At 40.4% G+C, this 22,148-nt stretch overlaps 1 protein-coding gene across 1 annotated transcript in view; it reads right to left on the bottom strand.

The window, feature by feature from the left end:
• BCKDHB (branched chain keto acid dehydrogenase E1 subunit beta) overlaps window positions 1-21,052 on the bottom strand; it is a 164,171-nt gene extending 143,119 nt beyond the window's left edge. Inside the window, exons 1-3 of the mRNA XM_016207356.2 lie at window positions 20,857-21,052; window positions 11,161-11,238; window positions 9,395-9,463 (exon numbers count right to left, since the gene is read on the bottom strand). Of these exons, the coding sequence (XP_016062842.2) occupies window positions 9,395-9,463; window positions 11,161-11,238; window positions 20,857-21,052 (343 nt within the window). The remainder of the gene's footprint in view (window positions 1-9,394; window positions 9,464-11,160; window positions 11,239-20,856) is intronic.
• Between the last annotated feature and the right edge of the window lie 1,096 nt (window positions 21,053-22,148).

The raw sequence follows: 22,148 nt of genomic DNA, 5'->3' as shown, positions 1-22,148 counted from the left end.
GATCCTGGCTGCCCTCCTGATTCACTTTCAGCAGATTGCCTGGATAGGTTGGGGCACACAGTGGATCCTGGCTGCCCTCCTGATTCACTTTCAGCAGACTGCCAGGTGAATGAAGCCATTTAATCAAACAGAATTCATACAATAATTGTATTCCATGATACCTAACTTCTCTCTTTTTATATAAAGACTTAAACATTATAAGCAGAGTTGTAAATATATATATATAACATATATATAATATATATAATAACTAAAAGCTGAATGGCCAAATGATCCATGGACATAAACTCCACAGACCCTTTACTTGACAAAAGAAAAGGTGCCTTCTTCAGGCAAATGACCCAGGTGACCTATTGGACTGAGGAATTTGTTAAAAATGCTGTGGAACTTTTTGTCTATTCTATCACTGTTAAATTTAGATTTAAATAGATGTAATGGATTTAAGACATTTAATGTATTCCTTTCTTTTTTTGATTTAAGAATTAATTTGTTCCTAAAGTGATATAAGTTTACTTTTGAGTTTTGAGGAAACCTCCTCTTTTTCAAAAACGAAATACTCAAATTCAGAGTCTATAGGATCTTGATTAATTAAGAATGTAATATTGTGTTTGTGTGTGTTTGTTTGTGGCTTAGAAATAACTATCTTTGTTTGTGCTGGACTCCAAGCCGGCAGACACCAGAAGAGGAAAAGATGAGGTTAAATGAACGACCTGCCCAGAAACTGAGATGAAGAGAAATCCTTTATTAGCAATGATGCTTGAAGGTCTGGGAGCCAAAACTACAGAAAAGGAATCTTTTGGCTAATTTAAGGTTGGCCAGATGCCACCCCTTCTAGCTGATGGCCAGAGGACCTCAGGGGGAGAGGGATGGCAGGATGCCACTGCAGAAGGTCAAGCACTTCATTGCTAAAGCTGCCTTTGGGTGTAGCTGCTCACTATGAAACTGAAAATTTTTTGCCCAACAGGCTTCCCAAGTGATTCCTTAGCACATGACATTTTCCAGCCTTTACCTAACTCATCCCTCAACGCCTCTGCCGATCAAAGCAACTGAGAAACCTCATCCATGCTAAACGGGAACAGAAAACAAAAGTCCTGTGCTCCAATCCTCTAAGACTTTACATACGAGTCGCTCAACAAATATCTGGCAAATGGCATGAATGCCATCTTCCATGCAAGGCTGTTTTTACTGGCTACTCGCAATTTGACTGGAAGTCATTTTTCCTGGCAAACTCAATTATCAAGTGACTTTATAACTGTATTGAAGGTGCTACCCAGTGGAATTCCAAGTTAGAATTAAAGCAAAGAATGTCTAGCTTGTAATAACCTACACATATAGATGTAAACCTATATGTATCACTGAGACAGGTAAGTGATTTCAGGTAAGTGACAACATCTGCTCAATATCTGAACACGATGTCAACATAAAGCTACTAGACAGCTGCCACGGCCATCAGGCATGCAATTTCTAGAAGGAACAGCATCTTTAGTTGTAATTTAATGGACTGTGTGATGTTTCCTCTAGATGAACGAAACAGGATGGGAGAATCCAGGGATTCAGATGCCGAGCAATCTGAACTGTCTATATAAAAGTTGTTACACTGATCCCCTTCCAGTTCTGATAATTTCTGAAATCTAAAAAGAAAAGCCTCTTAATCAAAATTATATCTGAATCAAATAAGCAACTCTAAATACAGAAAAAGTATTTTTTTAAAAATAAAGAAAGAAATCACTGGCTTCAATATGAAAACAACTATAAAATGAGCTGTCTAAAATAAAACAATTAAATATATTTAATACATTTTAAGTTGAGAAATAACTAAGTTCTAATGAAAAAAAGTGTGTTCTTCCCTCATTAAAAGTACCAGTCTGGCTGGCCCTGGCCAGTGTGTCTTAGTTGGCTGGGCGTCATCCCGGGCATGGAAAGGTTGCGGTTCAATTCCTGGTCAAGGCACATATTCTGGTTGTGGACTTGATCCCCATTAGGGGGCATGCAGGAGGAAGCCAATAGATGTTTTGCTCTCACATCAATGTTTTTTTCTCTCTCTCCTCCTCCCTTCTTCTCTCTCTGAAAATCAATAAAAATTTTTAAAATGTACCAGTCTGAAAGAGAATTTTCATATGACTTGGCACCAGATTTGGGAAGCTAACTTAGCATTATCATACCTAATATTAAATGGACATATGATACATATCATACTTGACAGTGAAAATGTGAAACAAAAGATCTTTTACTCTCTCTCAATATATATTTTTCTTAATAAAATATAATTTCATGTTTCTAATTCTTAATTGTGATGTTTAAAAAAATAAATGAGTCAGTGTTAGGTGTGTCGGGTAAGAGCTGATAGGTCTCGGTGTCCCATCCATGACCCCGACCATCCTGCACGTGTGCACGATGGTAACCTTATGTAATGATGATCCAGCAGAATGCTACTGTGCACTGCTTGCTATGGTCCACATAACCAGCACTGTATACAATAAAGGAAGAAATCATTCTCTCAATGTCAGCTCCGCGGGCCTTCTTTACGCTGGGGATCTCACCTCCGAAACACCCCTTGCAAGCTCCCCTCCTCTGACAGTCAGTTTTATACTTTCTGACAATACTGACCTATAATCCCATTTTTCTTGGTGTACTTTAATACTAGCCTATCTCCTAAGCCCTTGCTGCACACATTTAATAATTCTAAAAGTCTTCCATTGTCAAATGAAGTTGAGAAAAACTGAATTGAGGGCATTACACTGACGCTTAAAACGTAAGAGAGAACACCTGTTGAGATCTCTAACGTTTATTGCTTAATCAACTAAGGAAAAAAACGTTGTCAAAGCAGCAGCTGCTACCCCAAACAACTTAGTGCCCTAATCAAAAAACTTGTTCACAAAAGAATCACAAAAAGAGAATTTTTAAAACTTTAATATGCTTATTGATGACTAGCTTCTTCTTACTCCATGAATAATCAAAACCCTTGAGTTTTATTAAAATTCCTATATATTCCTTACATATCTCATGTTTTTATATAGATGAGTTGCTCATTTATATAGAAGAGGGAAAAACAATGTAGTTCAAAAAGCTCAGAACTGTGAGTAGGAAGCTTAAGCTCGGGAACTGGCTTACCCACTGGGCAAACTGGTAATATTTAACCTCTCAGAACTTCAGTTTCCACATCCCATGGAGAGAGACTACATCAGGGTTTCTCAACCCTGGCACTGTTGACATTATGGACCAGATAATTCTTTGGTGGGAGTGGTCTGCCCTATGCATCCTGCATCAGTATCCCTGACTGTATCCACTACATGTCAAATGGCAATCCCCAGCTATGACAACCAGAATTCTCTCTAGACATAGCCAGATGTTCCCAGGAGGGCCAAATCACCCCTAGCTAACAACCACTCAATTTCTCTCCAGTTCTGATATTCTACAAAATATGTTAAATATCTTATTTTCTTAAATGTTATTTGTTAAGCTATTGATCAACATGCCAACTATGATGATACTCATTTTATTTTATTTTATTTTTTTTGTTTAAAATATTACAGATGTCTCTTTTTCTCCCCAATGACCCATTCCATCCTGTCCCATCCCTCTCCCCATCCCTCTTCCCACCATTGTCCGTGTCCTTGGGTTGTGCATATATGCATATAAATTCTTTGGTTACTCTCTCCCCCTCCACCCACCCGCCTTCCTCCATCCCTCTGACATTGTCAGTCTGATCTATGCTTCCATGTCATTGAGTCTATTCTGTTCATCAGTTTATTAAGTTCTTTAAATTCCACATATAAGGGAGATCATGTGATGTTTGTCTTTCTCTGCCTGGCTTATTTCACTTAGCATAACCATTTTAATGTTCAAAGAAATTTAAACAGAGTGACCACTTATACCAACTCTAATTTTAGTAGATTCTAAAATCGTTTTTTTGGAATAAAAATTGATGAAAGGACATCAAAGTAATATATAAGGGACTAACGTAGATGAAGTACATGCCAATGTTTTTATCCCATTCTCTAGGGTAACTCCTTCAACTAGATAAAAAAGAAGAGATAAAGAGAAGGGCACACTAAACATGTTCTTTAACTAACTACACCACCTGTGTACTTTTTAGAAAACAAATGGGCCTTGTAACATCAGGAGCAATTTAAAGTGTTCGACTTTGGGGGAGTAGAAAAACATCTAAAGCTACTAGCAACCCTTCAAAAATATTTTTTAAGAGGCATATTAGAAAAAAAAAGTTTACACCATCTTATTGGTACCTGTTTCCACTTCTAGTTTGTGGAACAGTTAGATATCCTACAACCTATAACCGGTATTCAATCTTCTCTGAAGTCGTAAATGCATATATTCAACAGGGGGAATAAACCATGTATTCTATTTCCCTGAAGAACTGTCATTAATTTATAAGTTTTTTCTTCAGTAAAGTTAGTTTCAACTGCTCAGAGGCCAAATCCCATGTCATAGGTTGCCATTCTTCAATGGAGCCCTGACACTGAACCCAAGAGCACGATTATCACCCAAGTAACCTTTTCTTTGCAGCCAGAACATATAATAAAAAGTTACTTTCTGTTGGTGTTATTTCATAATTCATGTAAAAGTATAAGAAACCTGTCAAAGGATTTTGCTTACAAATTATACTGGAAAAGAAACGTCTTAAGAGAAAATTTAATTACATGCCTAAGGTTGCCCAGGGTTCTAAGATGGTATAACAGCTGTTATAATTACAAAACCTCTAAATGTAAAGGAAATCAAAGCATAAAGCAAATGTGTTTCACTTTAAGAAAGAAATAAAAGCGCAAAGATTTTCTAGATGTGTGTCCATGAGGACCACCTGGCCCTTTCCTGTCACTTTACTGATGAGGACACCAAGGCTGAGTCAACTCCCAAATATTGGCATATTATAGACGAAGCCTTGCCCTCTCCACACGCCTGTCCTAGTTTCCCTTCCTGAATGCAGTGTATTAAAGTATCTGGTTATACAATTTCTATGTTTGCATAAGAAGTGGTTATACTCATTCTACGACAAGCTGCTACGACAGCCTGCAGCTGTGGTGTAGAGGAATGGATACAGTAATGGAAAAACATCAAATCCGTGAAAAGGAGGATGTTAGGCCTGGAGACTAATGCAGTAAGCCCTCTGCTGTTCCTTTTCTCACCTATGTCTCCTCCAATGAGTGGACCAAAGTATAGCCTTAGGAACCACATCCCAGCAACGTTCCTAACAGCACAGAATGTTATATAAAAACATACCCTGAACCTGCCCAGCCGGGCGTGGATCAGTGGTTGAGCGTCAACCTAGGACCCAGGAGATTGTGGTTCGATTCCCGATCAGGGCACAGGCCCAGGTTGCGGGCTCGATCCCCAGTTGGGGGCGTGCAGGAGGCAGCCAATCAATGACTCTCTCATCATTGATGTTTCTATCTCCCTGTCCCTTCTTCTCTCTGAAATCAATAAAGATTTTTTTTTTTTTAAATACCCAGAACCTGACCTATCAAAGTCTTATTTGACTAAAACACAAGCACACTTTACTGTGCTGAGAATTACAATAATGAGGACAGGTTTTGTATATGACATGTGGAACATGTCTCATAACATAAAGAAGGAATGTGTGGTATTCAACATAAAAATCACACCCACCCTAAAATCAACTACCTCTGACTGCCCTCTTCTACCCCCTGCTTCCCTAGAATTCTCTGAGTTCCAGTTGTTGCTCCTCATCATGGGATCTCCTTGCCTAAAAAGTTTAAAAGTGCCATTTGATATGCAATGTGTTGATGAGGTTTTACTATTCAGTTTCAGTTTTCAAAGCACTCCTATTACTTTGTTCTATCAAAGGACAAAGAAGAAGAAAAGCAGTTCAGTGGTGCTAACCCCACACTTACCACTCACCTGGATTATCTGAAACACAATATGATTCTGTCTCCCTCTTTTATAGCACTGTCCCTGTTCATAACTCCTTTTTTATATTAGGTGGTGTTCAGCTTTACAGTATTTTGTCAGTAACCCACAGTCTTCAAATTCTCCCTTCTGATGGAATTTAGACCGCTTCTCCTCCGTTCCGAACATTGGTAAAATGCCAATAGGGAGTCTCATTTCAAAGTGTAGGCTGCCACCTACTGACTGTGATCCGTTCACACTCAACGCTTTGCCTCCCACATAAAACGTTGTCTTTGCTATGTCATTTAATGATGTCTTCGTTATGTCATCTCATGAAATGTATTCAACTATATTGGCATAACCTTTTAATTAATTATTTTAACTTTGAAAAAAATACTAAACGATGTTTCCATATAGCTAAAAATTCCCACTCAAAAGGGCAGAGAATTATTTTTTAAAAGCCAGTGCTATTTTTAAATATGCAGAAAGTTCTATTTTAATAATGTATTTCCCTTCGCCATTTTCTTTATCCTTCGCTTCTGAAAACTGAACTTCACCCCTCTCATTAGAGACAGTAGTGGCGACTCAGTTGTTCCTGTTGATCAACCTGGAATCACAGTCCTAAAGCTGATGTGAAAATTCACAGCAGTTGCTGACAATACAGCCAGAAGAGCCAATCATTGGCTCAGGCCCGTCATATAAACATAAGTCTGCAGTACCCTCTAAGAGCAGTGGACTTTTTCAAGAGAGACTTAGTTTCTCCATTTCTTAATTTATTTTTAAGAAAGAGAATCAGACCAACCAAAAATCATTAAAGGGAGATAAGCAATCCCCTTTCTGAGACCAAAAGTCACTGTCTCGGTGAGACAGCAGAGGGTCACTCCACAGTCACCGACACCATGTTAAGAGCTGGGAGTGCACAGATGATTTAAATACCTGTTGCCTTTAAGAAGGTGTCTGGTGCACAGATTTGGTGGAAAGACAATTACAATATAACTTGCAAGATGTAAAATCTGAGCAGTGATTAAGTAGTGCCTGAGTCTTCTTGAAGGTCAGAAAGCTTTATAGAGGACCCATCTCAAGGTGAAACAGTTTACCAGGTATTCAGATGAGAGAGATTCAAATGGCAAGTGGAAAGGAAGAGAGATGGGAAACAATGGGCTTAGGGAAAACACCCAGGAAGTAAGTATTAAGAATAAAGTGAATGAGGCCAGGTAGGTAGGCAGAGGGCAGATTGCAAAGTCTTTCATATATCCCACCAAGAAATGTGTGTTTCCAAATGATCACACTGGCAAGAATGGATTGGTGGGAGGGTAATTACTAAGAATAGTGATGAAACTGTCCAAGCAGAAATGATACAGAATCTAAAGTGCAATTCCAGGGCAGTGAGAACAGAAAAAACCAGGCCATATTCCAGACAAAACTATGAAAATAAAACTATAGGTAGGACATGACTGGATGTGGGGAATGAGAAAAAAGGAAGAGACTAGGATCTCCTGGTTTCTGGCTGAGGTAACTCAATGAATGGTGGTAGACTGACTGAGATAGAAAATGTACTGGGAGGCATGGGTTTGCTGGGTGGATATAATGAATTCAGATGAATTTGAAAATATGAGTTTGGAAATGCTGAGTTGGAAGTGACTAGAACATTGAGGTGGAGATGTGCAGTTATATACAGAACTGAATATACAAATCTGAAGCTCTGGAGATAGAAATTCAAAGTCGCTAGTATGTGAGCTGAAGGTGACATGGATGAAACACCCCAGACAGAATGGATACAGTGAGAAGAGCACCAAGGAAGAGAACTTGGGCAGGAAGCCAACAGAACTCACCAGCTTAAACAAGCATATGGCTGCTACCCCACACCTGCTCAGGAGGGTGAAACAGTGAAGGCTAGAGATTGCTCAGCAATGTAGCTACATCAGATATAGATAATGCATATGCATAACTTTTGAAATCAAGTGTGTAAAGGTTTTTATATTTTTTTAAGATCTAAAGTTTATAGGAATCTAAATTAGCTGGAATTAATTGAAATAGTTTGAGATAGTTGAGACTGGCCCAACTAGCTCAAACTCTAAACAGCTGTTAGAAATAGACAACTAAGCAAAGCGGGTGACAGGACCCAGGAAATCAACCTGTTATTAAAGAGAAGAGAGAAGAACAACTGGTAAGCGAGATGGACCATGCCACGGTTTCTTCAGAGAAGAATGGAACAAGAAGGAACAATTACTCTGCTAGCCCGCTGGAGCATTACAGGGCAGTGTGAAAGGTAAGAAGAACAGATGTCAACTCCCCGCTAACCTTAACTGCTTTGCCAGATTAGATAAAACTGAGAGAAGTAATAAATGGTCAAAAGTACCGCAAAGCATTCCTCACAGTAGGGGGGTGAAACATTCCTTACATAAAAAGTCAGGAGTGGAAAGGATGAGAAGGGCGACAGTGCTTTCTGATAGCCTGAGTCAAATACAATGAGTGAATGCAAGAGGCATGAATCGATCACATGCCAGGCAAAAAATACCCATCAGCCAGGATAAAAAATGTAGAAAGGTAATGCAATGGTTCATTTCATGGATCCGCTTGGTGAGGCAATGGTGCCCAGTTGTTTAATCAAATGCCAGTCTAGATATTGCTGTGAAGGTATTTTTTAGAAGTGATTAACATTTAAATCAGTACACTTTAAGTAGAGAGGATTACCCTTCATAATGTGGCTGGGCTTCATCCAACCACATGAAGGCCTTAGGAGAAAAGACTGAGGTTTCCCACAGAAGAAATTCAGCCTCCAGACTACAATATAGAAACTGTGCCCCGGTTTCCAGCTTGCTGGTTTGCCCTATAGATTTCAGACTTGCCAGCTCCTGCAACATGAGCCAGTGCCTTACCATATGCATCTCTCTTATTCTCTTTCTAGATAGATATAGATATATACACACATATACAGGGTGTCCCAAAAAACTTTACACACACTTTGAGTAATTATAAAGGCAGAATTTATTAAAATGCATTTCATTTTCAAAATAACAGAATTTACAGACATTGTGTGTATACATTTTTGGGGGGACACCCTATATATACATACACACATAAAGATAAAGATATAGCCTAATGCTTCTATTTTCTGAAGAGCCCTAACCAATGCAGGTAATAAAAGATGAGATCTATTAACAGAGCCCAATAGGGCAGATTCTTAAACTTAGAGGCAATGGAACGAAATTGTCTAAGGCAGGTAGCATTAACAGAAAGATTCCTGGACATGGTAAATGTCCAGGAATGACATGATAAACAATACATTTAATGAAGATTATTTTGAAATCTATAATATGTGTAATATGAACTAGGTCAATGGGATCCTATAGTTAGAGCACATTTGGAGAAATCTAGGCCAAAGGATTCTGTGAGTGGCTATGGAAATGAAAAGAAGCCCATTCATACAATAAGGATATGGCAATAATATAACAGGTATATTTTGTATTCTCAAGATCTTTAAGTAAAAGTACTACATGAATACTGTTCATATATAAAAATATTAACTTACCATATTTGTCTCGCAAGCCAACGGTACATCTAAAGACTCCACCAAAGGCAACATCTTCACCAAATATTACTGAAAAACAATGTTTAAAGAACACATTTTATTTAATAATCCCTACATTATAGTAACAATGAGAAATAAGTAATTTAAATGTTTACATTTTAAATGAGAAAAGAGAAATGGACTATAGATCTAAATCAAAGTTTCTGAATTTTGACATTATGAACATTTTGTGTGTTTTTTTAAATATATCTTTATTGATTTCAGAGAGAGGAAAGGAGAGGGAGAGAGAGAGAGATGGAAGCATCAATGATGAGAGAGTCGTTGCTCGAGCCCACAACCCAGGCATGTGCCCTGACCGGGAATCGAACCCCGATCGCCCGGATCCTAGGTCAGCGCTCAACCGCTGAGCCACGCCCGGCAGGGCAACATTATGAACATTTTGGACTGGATAATTCTTTTGTTGTAGCAGCCCGTCCTGTGAATTATAGATATACAGCAGCATGTCATATTTCTCATCTCCACCCAGTGGATGATAGTTGCCCTCCTACACACACACAGTTGTAACAGCCAAAAGTCTCTCTAGGCATTATTACATGTAAGAAGAGGAAGGGGGATTAAAATAGCTCCAGTTAAGAAAAAACCACTATTCTAAAATCTCATCTTGTTTTACAATGAAGAAATTGAGGCCATCCATATAAGTAGTAAAGTAACTTGCCAAGTCAGAAAGCAAGAGGTAGAACTATGACTCACACTCCAGGCTCCTGAGTCCCTGGCCATTGGTGTTTTTATACATGGTATATTATACAATGAGAGTCAGGGATCAGAAGAGCTGAAGGCAAAGCATTCCAAGCTGAGAGAACAGACACAAATAGGAAAGTGACTTAGACTGTGTGAAACGGAAAGGAGGCAAGTACAGTGGGGCATAGTGTGCAAGAAAAAGAATATTACAGGTGTAAATTGAGAGAAGCTTGTAGTAAAGCAAGGAAAATAAAATAATGGGAAGGCATAGTGCTAAATTCTAGTCACATGAATGCACCTAAACAGCTTTGTGGACTTCAGGAAAATAACTTGCCTATCTCTATTCATCTAGATCAATCGTTCTCGGATAGCATTCAAAACAAAGCAAGGTCCAAAGGCCTAGCTCTCACTTCCTCCTAAAAAATAACCTGTTTTTTACTTGATCTTAAAACCAGGGATTCTCAAGTGGAAGTCCAAGGTATGAAGTTCAGCCAACCAAATTTAGAAAACATACAGCAGAACAACTCTTTTTATGTTAATAATTTAACTTGACAAGATACAGATTAAGTCACTTATAAAGTTATTCCCCCAAAAAATCTTACATGTTGAATGACAATATAACCTAAAGGAAAGCACAGAATGAAATCTTGATTTTATAAATTGATAGCTGAACAAAGTGGTATTTTCCATTTTTTCTATATGCTAGAGAAACAGGAGTACACAGTAGGTATTAATCCAGAAGATGTTTATATAATATCAGGACCATACATACTATGGGAGAAAGTTAATTTGATGATGTTAGAGGTCATTTAGAACTAACTGATAATGAGCGGATTAAAAATGTGTTAATACCATAAATGGATTATTGAACCTTAACCATTTGGTCAGGTCTTTTATAAATGTCAGGTATATATATTAACCACTGAACTCCAGACAAATATTTCCAATTTTTCTAATACTTCCAACATTTCCAAATCTTCAATTCGAAAGTAACACAGCGACCACAAGCAAGCACAAAGGAAGCTTACCTGCAGTAGGATCTTTGGCCAATGAGTTATCCAAGGCACTTGTTATTGCCTGGAAAAGGTTCATTTTCTGAGTTTGTCCTGTAAAAATAAAAAATTTAAGTCACATTTTATACATAGTAAAATATATAAAAATAATTCATTTAACAGTTGATTATAACTTGATTAAAATCAAGGTAGAAAGGAATATAGAGAACACATTACATGAATTTATTGGATTATTTACAGTGATGATGGCTCTATGGAAGACATAAAAGCAGCAGATTTCAAGAAGGTTGTTGAACAGGCAAATTTTACACATATTAAACAATTAAAAAACAGGTATAAAAAAGGAAGAAGGAATAAAATCAAGTTGCCAAATATGTGTAGAAAATAAATAAAGGCTACGCAAAGTCAGGAAAGGTTACCAGCCAGAGTGAGAGTGGACTAGGAAGATACCCTAAGGGGTGTTAGGAACACAAGCCATAGGAATGCATGTGACCATAGTGGCATGTGTTAAATATGCCAATGAAAGCAAATGGTCATGGACCATAAAACAATGAGGAAGGCTAACAATAAACTTTAGTACTCAGCACTGCTGGTGTTTGGAGAATACAGGAATCCCATGCCTAAATACATGAGACTTGGATTTTCCTATCATCTTACTACTCCAGTCAGAAACTCTGCAAGCCAACCTCCATCTCCCTAAATGGGTTAAATGGATTAGTACATGTAAAGCACTTAGAATAATGCCTGACACAGCAAGTGCTGAATAAATATTACCTATTTATTATTAGATTCTGGACTTTGTCCATGTCCTTCATCTCAACCTGGGCATTATTCTAAAAGGTATTAAGCTTTATTTGATGAAGTTCCAAATGTTGAAATTCAAAAATATGACTTCAGAGCTATGATTTAAGCCTTGATGCTGCCCAGTGCCCACAATCATCCTAGAACTTTGGGTCCACTCCTCTCGAAAACCACTATTCAGAGCAGAGAAAGGCTTCTGCCTGAATCTTCTCTGATCCACAGCACAGGCCCAGTCTTCATTTAACATATAGTCATGCTGATGTCAAGTCCCTTCAACACCTGCTGCCTACCCCGACCAATGCCCCACCTAACCTTTGTGCTCCTCAGTAGCTGGTGTGTTCCAAAATCCAAGGTCTAATCCCAGGGTGGGACACAGCAGATACTGCTATTGCCTTCAGCCCTCTGGCCATGAGACACTGGTCACTCATTTTTCTTTCCTGGAAACCCATCTTCTTTCCAAGACTCCATGGCAGGTTCTGACCTATGATATCTTGAATCTTCCATTATGTACTGACACATGGCTTACTGTTTCTCTGTCTGCTCTGGCCTTAGATGTCTCTCTAACCCTGTCAACACTGCTAAATGCCAAGACTTCAGGTCTTGGCAGTGCCCAATCAAATCTGCCCTGTTGTCCTCCTGCCCAGAAAAAAAAGGCCTATTTCTACTCTTATTCCTGGTAGGGATAATAGGAATATTTTAAAGAAAATATTGTTATATCAACTGTGTCAAAGGAAACACAATTACACTGCCTGTCCATGGTCACTTCATAATTTATTTTTCTTCAGGCTAAGGATGTATTTAATAGATACTTTCCTTAAATCCTTCTCTAGCCTATAAAAACTCTTTAAAGTGTTTATTAGGGCCCAGGATCAGATGATAATGGCTTAGGGTAAAATTTTTTCCCAACCACCATGACATGCCCACTCTTTCTCCTATTTCATACATTTCCTAAAGTAATATTTTTGTCAATTAGGATTTTCATAGCTAAGAACCTAGGAAGATGAAAAATGCCCAAACATCTAAGCTGTTATTTATTTCTAGTCTGATGGCCACTAAAATTAATACTGAATGTTTCCAAGATATCTTATCAAATTGCTGCTCAGCAGATTTCCAGTTGGAAGAAAGCAAATACTTGAATAATAAAAATCATACCATGTAAATTTGGAAAGTACTGCTTGATAACCACAAAGAATTTGCTCATCTTGTATGGAAATAATTTACAAGGCTACTTAAAGGTTATATTTCCATGTGAGCACATAAACTTTCACTCCTGAATACTTTTTTCAAATAAATTCAAATTTCTAGGGTTTGGGGTTAACTGCTATTCTACTAGATGCTTTAAAAATATTAAATAAGAATTTTTTGAATTTTTTTATTTTCTGAGAGAGAAACAGCAACTTGTTCCACTAACTTATGCATTCAGTGGTTGATTCTTATATGTTCCCTGACCAAGGATTGAACCCGCAACAACCTTGGAGTATCAGGATGACACTCTAACCAACTCAGCTACCCAGACAGGACAGACATTTTTAAATTTTGAAATAGTTTATTTTTCAATTATAGTTGATGTACAATATTATATTAGTTTCAGGTACGCAACCCAGATTAGACATTTACATAACTTAAGTAATCAGCCCAATATTTCTAGCACCTACCCGGCACCATATATAGTTATTACAATATTATTGACTATATTCCCTATCTTATGTTACATCTACATGACTGTTTTGAAACTACCAATTTGAACTGCTTAACCCCTTCACCTTTTCCACCCAACCTCTCCAACCCCCCTCCCATCTGGCAACCATCAACATGTTCTTAAATGGCAATTTTTAATAGAGCAACATCTACTTTCAGTTCTTTTTAAAGTTGTAGCATGCTTTGTCAGTGGGTCAAGAAGAAATCACAAGTTATTCACAGGTAAGATCATTTTAAATATTTAATTTCCTTATAACTACTTATTCTCCTGTAGGTTACACAGAAGACGATTGCTAAAATATGCCTGTGTTCCCTCATGATAAGAAAAGCACACCTATAGCACATCTAACCAAAACTGTGCCACTGGTAATACCTTCAAAAAGAAAAAGAAAAAAGGTGGTCTATGAACACCACTAAAAAAGTTATTCACAGCATCATGAATAGCGATCATCACTGCTGCAAAGATAAAGTGGCATGTGGGCGGAGTGGAGGGACACAGTAAGCTCTAAGAGGGCAGGGATTCTTATTTCCTTTGATTGGAGCTATATGCTCAGTGTTGGATGGACGTAGGAGGTGCTCAGTAAATATTTGTTGAATGAATGACTAGACAAATAAATATATGCAAATTGTTAATCAACCACTTAAAGAGAAAGGAATGGAGTAGGAAAAACATATACCAAAGTCACAATTCAAAGAGACTGCAGGAGAGGGGGAGGACTGCAATAACAGTCTGATGGAGTATTCAGTTATTCTGAATAACTCTTCAGTAGGCAGTAGTGTTTAAGGGGGAGAGAAGCCTTCCACAGAGCCAGACCACTTGAGAAAAAAGGGGCAAACGGGTCCCAAGGAGCAGTCTCCAGAAATAAATAAGGTCAACAGCAGGGCATGTCAACAGGAAGTGTATTTGCAGTTAGACCCTGAACAAACATAAATACACAGCTATGATATGGAAAATTAGGTTCTACTTTCAGAAAAGCGAAGGTTCTGCCAACGCGCAGCACTGCACCTCTTTTGAGCTGCCTGGTCCCTGCTGGAGACCTGTGTATTGCAACACTGCCTCATCCTATTCCTTAGGAAGCTCAGCATTTAGCACAGCACCTACCACATACGTGACCATCAGTATACGCCTGTGGAAGCATGATGAAGGACTATTTCAGTGGTGTAAACTGCCACTAACCACACTGTGAAATTTTCCCCCAACAAAACCTTTCACCTCTCCAGATACCCTACTCTCCAGGAATCCCTTTCTATGTGCCCGGTATGTACCTCTACCCTAGTCTAAGCTTTATTAAGGGGTGTTGCAATCTCTACCCCGTGTAGTAAATTTCAGAGAGTCCAAATATCAGGGACAGAATATTTAGTATTAAAATGTAAATGAAGAATCTATAAACACAAATGCCTTTTTAAGGTGCCAGTGTATATTGCATATCCAGGAAAAGGAAGACAGTAAATAGTACTAGGGCTGGGGGGAGGAAGGGCAAGGGGGTAACCAAATGGGGAGGCCCTAAGAAACCCTTCAAGTGGAAGAGACTGTGACCAGGGTCCCTAGGTTGCCCCTCTCAGGACACCTGGTAACTTCAGTCATGGTATGACAATCGATGATGCTTCCCTCCTTTTGCTGGCTCCTCCTCTACTCAATCTCGAAATGGTTTTTAAACCCATCTACGTGCTTGTGGCTCCCAAATGGATATCTACAATCCAGACCTCTCCTCTGAGCTCTTGACCTTAATATCTGTGGACAAATAAAAGGGGTTCTGTGGAAAGTAACCTCACAGGGTAATCTGATCATAAATTCCTAACTGGACAGGTCATGGTGGGTAGTCACACCCCAGGCATTACAACTTCTTTACTAAAAGGCTTATCTTTGCCTTAAGCAAGCCCTGTCCATTGCTTCTTTGCACCTAGGTTCACACACCTTTGAAATGCCCTTTCAGCCCCCTCCTTCTAATACTACCCTTTCAAACCCCTCCTTCTAAAGCAGCAATTTTCAATTGGTGTTCCTCAAGAACTTTTAAAACATTCAATAGCTGACTGTTTAGTCAGGGGCACTGACCTCTTTTCCCTTAGATGGTGAAATTTTAAAAATGACAACAATAGCTGTCTGGTGTGAATTAATCAAAATTATACCTATTATTTGTCAGATAAGCAAAAAATATAATGTATTTTTGGTGCACCACAGAATTTTAATAATTAGTTTGTGTGTTCCATGAGATGAAAAAGGTTGAAAATCGCTGTTATAAAGCACACAAGAGAGCACACAGTCTTAACTCTCCTGTAATTTCCATCATCATCTTGTTTTCTCCACCTTTATGTAACCTTCCTTAGTTCCCTCTTTAATCTCAAATGCATAAAAGCAACTGCAAACTGTTATTCTCCAAAGCATTTATCTCAGTCTATAGAGATCTTGTTTCCAGGTGTATCCTGTTTGGATCAAATAAATTTTTATTAAAAATTATCTACAGGCTTGGATGTTCTTACATCAACATATCCAACAGTCAGCAGTTCTCCGCTTAGGTGTCTTGGACATTTTTAACTCAACAAGCACAAAACTGAACTCTTGATATCTATGGCCACAATGCTACTTTCCCCATTTTAGAAAACAGCACTATCTCCCCAGGTGCCCGAGCCAGAAACTGAGGAGGTATCCTTGAATGTCTTCCTCTTATTCCTTACTGGCATCCAATCCATCAAATCCTACTTCCAAATAAATTACTTCCAAAACATAGCTTGAAATGTGGCACTACAGTGTTCTATTTCCAAAACCCACCATCTCTTTTCTGTTCTTAAAAACCACCTCCTAACAGCCTGTCTTAGTTAGCTCCAGATACTATAACAAAATACCATAGACTGGGTGGCTTAAACAACAGAAATTTATTTCTCACAGTTATGGAGGTTGGGAAGTCCAGACCAAGGTGAGTTCCTGGTGAGGGTCTTCTTCCTGGTTTGCAGAAGGCCATCTTCTTGCTGTATCCTCACGTGTTGGAGAAAGAGATAAACTCTCTTCTTATAAGGGCTCTAATCCCATTTATGAAGGCTCCACCCTCATTACTTAATTACACCCTAGTGTCCCTATCTCCAAATACCATCACATAGGGGATCAGGGCTTCAACACATATGAAGGCGGGGGCACAAATATTCAGTCCACAGTACTGCTTTCTCACTTGTACTTTTTCATCCCTCCAAATCATTCATGAAAAAGCTGCTATAATGAGAGTCCTAAAAAGCAATGCAGGTCATATTACTCCTCTGCTCAAAACCCTTCAAAGCCTCTGACTGTACCCGAAAGAAGCCCATTTCTCACCATGTCCACAAGGCCCTTCTTGATCTCATCACTGCCCACCTCAATAGTCCCATTTTGCACCCCTGTCCCAAGGTTCACCACTCAAGTCTTTTCTCAGTTCTACCAAACCAAGTTCCCCTCCACCTCTGGACCTTTTCCCATGTTGATCCCTCTGCCTGGCACCCCCTCCACACCTCCTTGAATAAGCCTTTCTGATAGCTTAGAGCTTGGTTAAACTGTTACCTCTTCTTGGAGGCCTACCAGGTCTCTCTTATTCTTTTTCCTAGCACCTGAACATTTCATGTATCATGACTGGGAATGATATAAGTAGGCATTTGTTTGCTACTTTTTGTCCATCTCCTCTACTAGACAGGCTCATTTCCATATCCCTAAGCACCTAGCATAGACTTTGGTGTCCAGGAGAAAATTAAAGTGTGTAGAATGAATGAATAAAAAAAATACACAAGCCTACACATACACACAATGCCTGAAATCAGAGGCAGCAAGAGGCCCAGGTGTGCTGTTCCTGGAGAGCAACGCAGGGTGAGGAAGGGAGCAAACACACTGGCAGGAGGCAGACCTGGCCTGGAGTCTGTGATGCCATTAATGCTGTGTGACTTTGGGAAAGGTACTTAACCACTGGCATTCAGCTTCCTCCTCTATGACACAAAGATAATATCTAATGTACAGAGCTACTGTGAGAATTCAGTGAGGCGATTACCATCAAATGTTCAATATTTATGAAGCATCTACTCTATGCTGGTTACCTTCCATTTCCCCTAATTAGGGAGACTGGCAGGTGCCAGGCACTGGTAATTACATGGATTATCTCACTGAGTCCTCACAGCAACATCTGAGGCAGTACAGATGAGGAGAAGAAAGCTTATGAAGACTAATAAACTTGGGCGATGTCACAATGCTAAGTTGTAAAGTGGGGCTCAGACTTCAGCATGTCCAACTCAAGAACCCCAACTCTTAGCTTCTTTTCAATATTGCCTCTAAAGTTCTGTAATCTTCCACAATGATGGCAAAAATGGGATGAGAAAACTATGAATCAAGTTCCCGCATAAAAGTGAACAGAGAAGAAACTTGAAGGCGGGTAAATTACAATGAAAGAGAAGGCTAGCCCGGCCGGGCATGGCTCAGCGGTTGAGCGTCAACCTAGGATCCAGGCGATTGGGGTTCGATTCCCGGTCAGGGCACATGCCTAGGTTGCGGGCTCGATCCCCAGTCAGGGGCGTGCAGGAGGCAGCCGATCCATGACTCTCTCATCATTGATGTTTCTCTCTCTCTCTCCCTCTCCTTTCCTCTCTATGAAATCAATAAAAATATATTTAAAAAAAAAAAGAGAGAGAAGGCTAGCACTCTGCTCAAATGAGACGTAAAAGAAGCAGCATATTTGCAGAAAGCAAGGTTTGAGCTAGGGTTAAGAGGGAGCCAAGTATTAGGTGGAGAAACGGAAGCATGTGCAAAAAAATGCAAAACACAGCAGAGCAGAGTACTTAGGAGCACAGCCTCTTGGAGCCACACTGAGCCAAACTACTTAAAAATGAAGCCTGCTCCACTCGACAATTCAGATGCCAATGGCACGTCCAGATTGTCACCTGTGCTTCTGACTGACCCTGCTAAAGATCAGAGGTTCAAATAACCCCCTTCTTGGGTTCAATTAATTTATTAAAGCAGCTCACATAACTCAGAGAAACAGTTTACTTACTAGATTGCTGGTTTATTATAAAAGGATAGAACTCAGGAACAGCCAGATGGAAGAGGTGTATAAAGAAAGGTATAAGGAAGGGAAAAGGAGCTTCCATTCTCCCTGAGCGCACCACTCTCCCCAAATCTCCACCTGTTCACCAACCTGAAGCTCTCTGAACTCTGTCCTTTGGGTTGTTTATGGAGGCTTCATTACAAAAGCATAATTGATTAAATCATGGGCCTCTGACAATTCAATCTCCAGTCCCTCTCCCTCCCCAGAGGTCAGATAGGTAGGAGTAAGAGTTCCCACTCTCTAATTACAAGGTAGGTTTCTCCAGTGACCAGCCCCCATCCATAAGTGACTTAGGGGCTTTGCAAAATTAAAATTAACATAACAAGACACCTTTATTGCTCCCATCAGTAAATTTCAAGGGTTTTAGGAGCTCTGTGCCAGAAATGGAACAAAGATTAAATATGTATTTTTTAATATAAATCACAAAGTCATGGTACACCTGTGATTTTAGCATGACACCCAATAATCCCGCTTTTGTACACACAGATGGGAGTATAAAATGGAAATCTGAGCTAGCATTACAATCCATTAAAGTGTCCATTTCTTCAAGTCAGAAATATCATCCCTGGGACTTCATTCTAAAGAAATAATCTCAGATACACAAAAGACACATGAGCCTTAGCCAGTTTTGCTCAGTAGTTAAGAGCATCGGCCTACGGACTGAAGGGTTCCATTCGGGCGAAGGACAGTGTACCTCGGTTGCAGGCTCGATCCCCGGCCCTGGTGAGGCCTCTTGAGGGAGGCAACCAATCGATGTGTCTCTTTCACATTCATGTTTCTCTCTCTCCCTTCCACTCTCTCTGAAAAGCAATGGGAAAAAAATACCCTTGGGTGAAGATTTATTAAAAAAAAAACAAAAAAAAAAGACACATGAAATGTTTCTATCTGCATTACTTATAACACTGCAAAACTGTAATAACTAAAGCATAATGGTAATCATTTAAAGTTTCCATTTATTGCTGAGTGTAGTGAGAGACTGTTAAGTATACCATATACATTATCTCTATTTGGTCCTCATAACAAAACCCTCTGAAGTAAGTATTATTATTAACTCCTTACTTATGAAGAAATTGAGACTTACAGAGGATAAGTGATGGTAGCAGGGCCAAGACAGAACCTAGGACAATCTGATTCTAGAGCCAAGATTTTAACCGTTCAATTATAGTGTTTCTACTCCACAGGACATGTCTTCTAAAGAAGGTTATAAAAACTATACAATAGGGGAAGTGCTTTTGATTAACGCAGATTGTATTTGTATTAAAACTACAATTATCGGAAATTTTAATTCCACTATCTTCTCTGTGTAACCTTGGACAAACTATCTCAAGACCTCAATTAACCTAACTGAAAAATGGGAATTAAAACATTACCGACCTCTTTTGGGTTGTCCTAAGCATCAAATGAGATAATGAACACAAACTTCTCAGCACAGTGCCTGACCCGGGGCAGGCCCTCAATAAATGTTCATTCTTCATTATTCACAAGTAAAGACACACTTCAGCTCTAGCAGGAGAGAAGTTTTTAGACAAAGAAAAAGTAACCGCTTTCTCTGTTGCCGATGTTCTGATAACAGATACTGGACATTTGAAAATTACATGAAACTTGCAGAAGAGATCGTGTGAGTCAGGTAACTGTCACCCGGTGAGGCGTGCTCCAGGTACTAGCCGGCTTCCCCAGATTACCCCTCCTTGGCTAAGCCGCAGCCTCGCCCGCACAAGCTCAGCACGAAGCCCGGATTCTTTCCCATCTCCACAAAGAATCTATTCTGTGACCTTGGGAAAAATCAATTCAATTACTTCCTCCGTCTTCTCTAATGTGCCAAAGGAGAAAAGGAACAAGAAAAATCTTTCTTTTAAACACCGCGGCCTACAGTTCGGGGTCCAGCCCCGGGCAAGCTGGGGCACCACCTAAGGCCAGGGCTGGGGAGGGAGGCCGGCGAGCGGGAGGGAGGCGCCCCGCCGCACCACCTGCGCACCCTCGGGCCCTAGCCGACTTCTGGGTGTCCTGTCACCCACGTCGAGGGTGCAGAAGGGAGTTTAAACAGTCACCAAACAGAAGCCAGGAGGAAAGCACAGTCGGACCCTAAGGCGGGGCGAGGCTCCAGAGACAGGGCGCGGAGGGTGCCCGGGGCGCACGGGAGCGCACCGAGCAGCCCCTAGCTCACCGTACTCCTGGGGCTCCGGGTCCGGCAGGAAAGTGAAGTGAGCCACCTGTCGCCTCTGGGCCGCATCCCCGCCGGCCGAGGCGGGCAGCAGGAAGCCCCGCACCAGCCCCGCGCCGCCCAGCTGACGCCAGTGTCCCTCGGCCCTGGCCGCACGCAGCCTCAACAGCCGGCCCGCGGCCGCCGCCACAGCAGCCATCCCCGTCCGCCGCCGCGACCCGCGAGCTGCGCCGCCGCACGCTGCCCGAGGAGAGGGCGGGGCACCAAGGCAGCTTCCACATTGGCTCGGCCGAAGGGGCGGTCCCGTGAAACGAACCAATCGGAACTTTGAATTCGGGGGTGGGACCGGCAAGGAGAAATGCCAAGCGGGGGTTGGCACGTCGTGCGCATGCGGAAGAGGGTCTGCGGGCCGGCTAGTGGGCAGAGGAGCTCCAATGAAATTGTTCCTGGAGGTGGACCGTCCCGGAGTCGGCGGAGCGGGCCGGGTCCCCGACGCGGTTCCGCAGGGTTCCGCAGGGTTCCGCAGGTTCCTTGCTCTGCCCGGATTCGTTCTTTCCCAGTGTCATCTACATCGTCAGTTTCGATGGCTTTTTCATTTTAATATTTATACTTTCGTTTTGAAATGTAACCCTTTTTAATCCTCTCCTATTCTTTACCGCTGCATACTGTAAGTCAGGGGTGGAAAGGTTACTGATCGACAGTGGTTATTGGTTTTTGAGTTTCTGAAAACTTCACGAATCGCTCAAGACCTCCCCTCTTTATTCAGATCCACTTTGAATGCTTAATAAGTCTATATAGAATATTGATTTTTTTTTTTAATTTAGATGACAGTGAAAGAGAGAAACTTAGATTTCATCCTGCAAATCCAATTGATAGATATTCGAAGCATTTTTGCCCAGGTGCAGGGAAAATGACTGGCTTATTCTAATTAGCCTGGAAACCTGGAGAATTTGAGTCATTAATTTATATTTAAAATAATCAGTTTTGTAAATTTTCTTTGTAAAAATCCAAATGTTTAAGAGGATACCTTCTCTTGTCCATGAATTTACAGATCATAGTAAAATATGACAGAAACAAGAGTGAAAGTGTTTCCATCAGATGAAGACAGGAGGGTGGGAAAGGACTGGCCCAAAATGTTGAAGGCCTTCATATGCTGGTTAAAAAGTTTGAACTTCCAACTATATGCAGTCAGGAACAACGAAGAGAGCACCAACAGATTTGCCTGCCCAGCAAATCACTTTTTAAAAATAATTTTCCCTGTCCCCACCACACCACCTGCCTGGTAGCCATGGAAA

Source organism: Miniopterus natalensis, chromosome 5, assembly GCF_054644295.1.
Source record: "Miniopterus natalensis isolate mMinNat1 chromosome 5, mMinNat1.hap1, whole genome shotgun sequence".
Taxonomy (NCBI): Eukaryota; Metazoa; Chordata; class Mammalia; order Chiroptera; family Miniopteridae; genus Miniopterus; species Miniopterus natalensis.
Note: the sequence above shows the minus strand (reverse complement) of the source record. Positions and strands in the feature narration are given on the sequence as shown.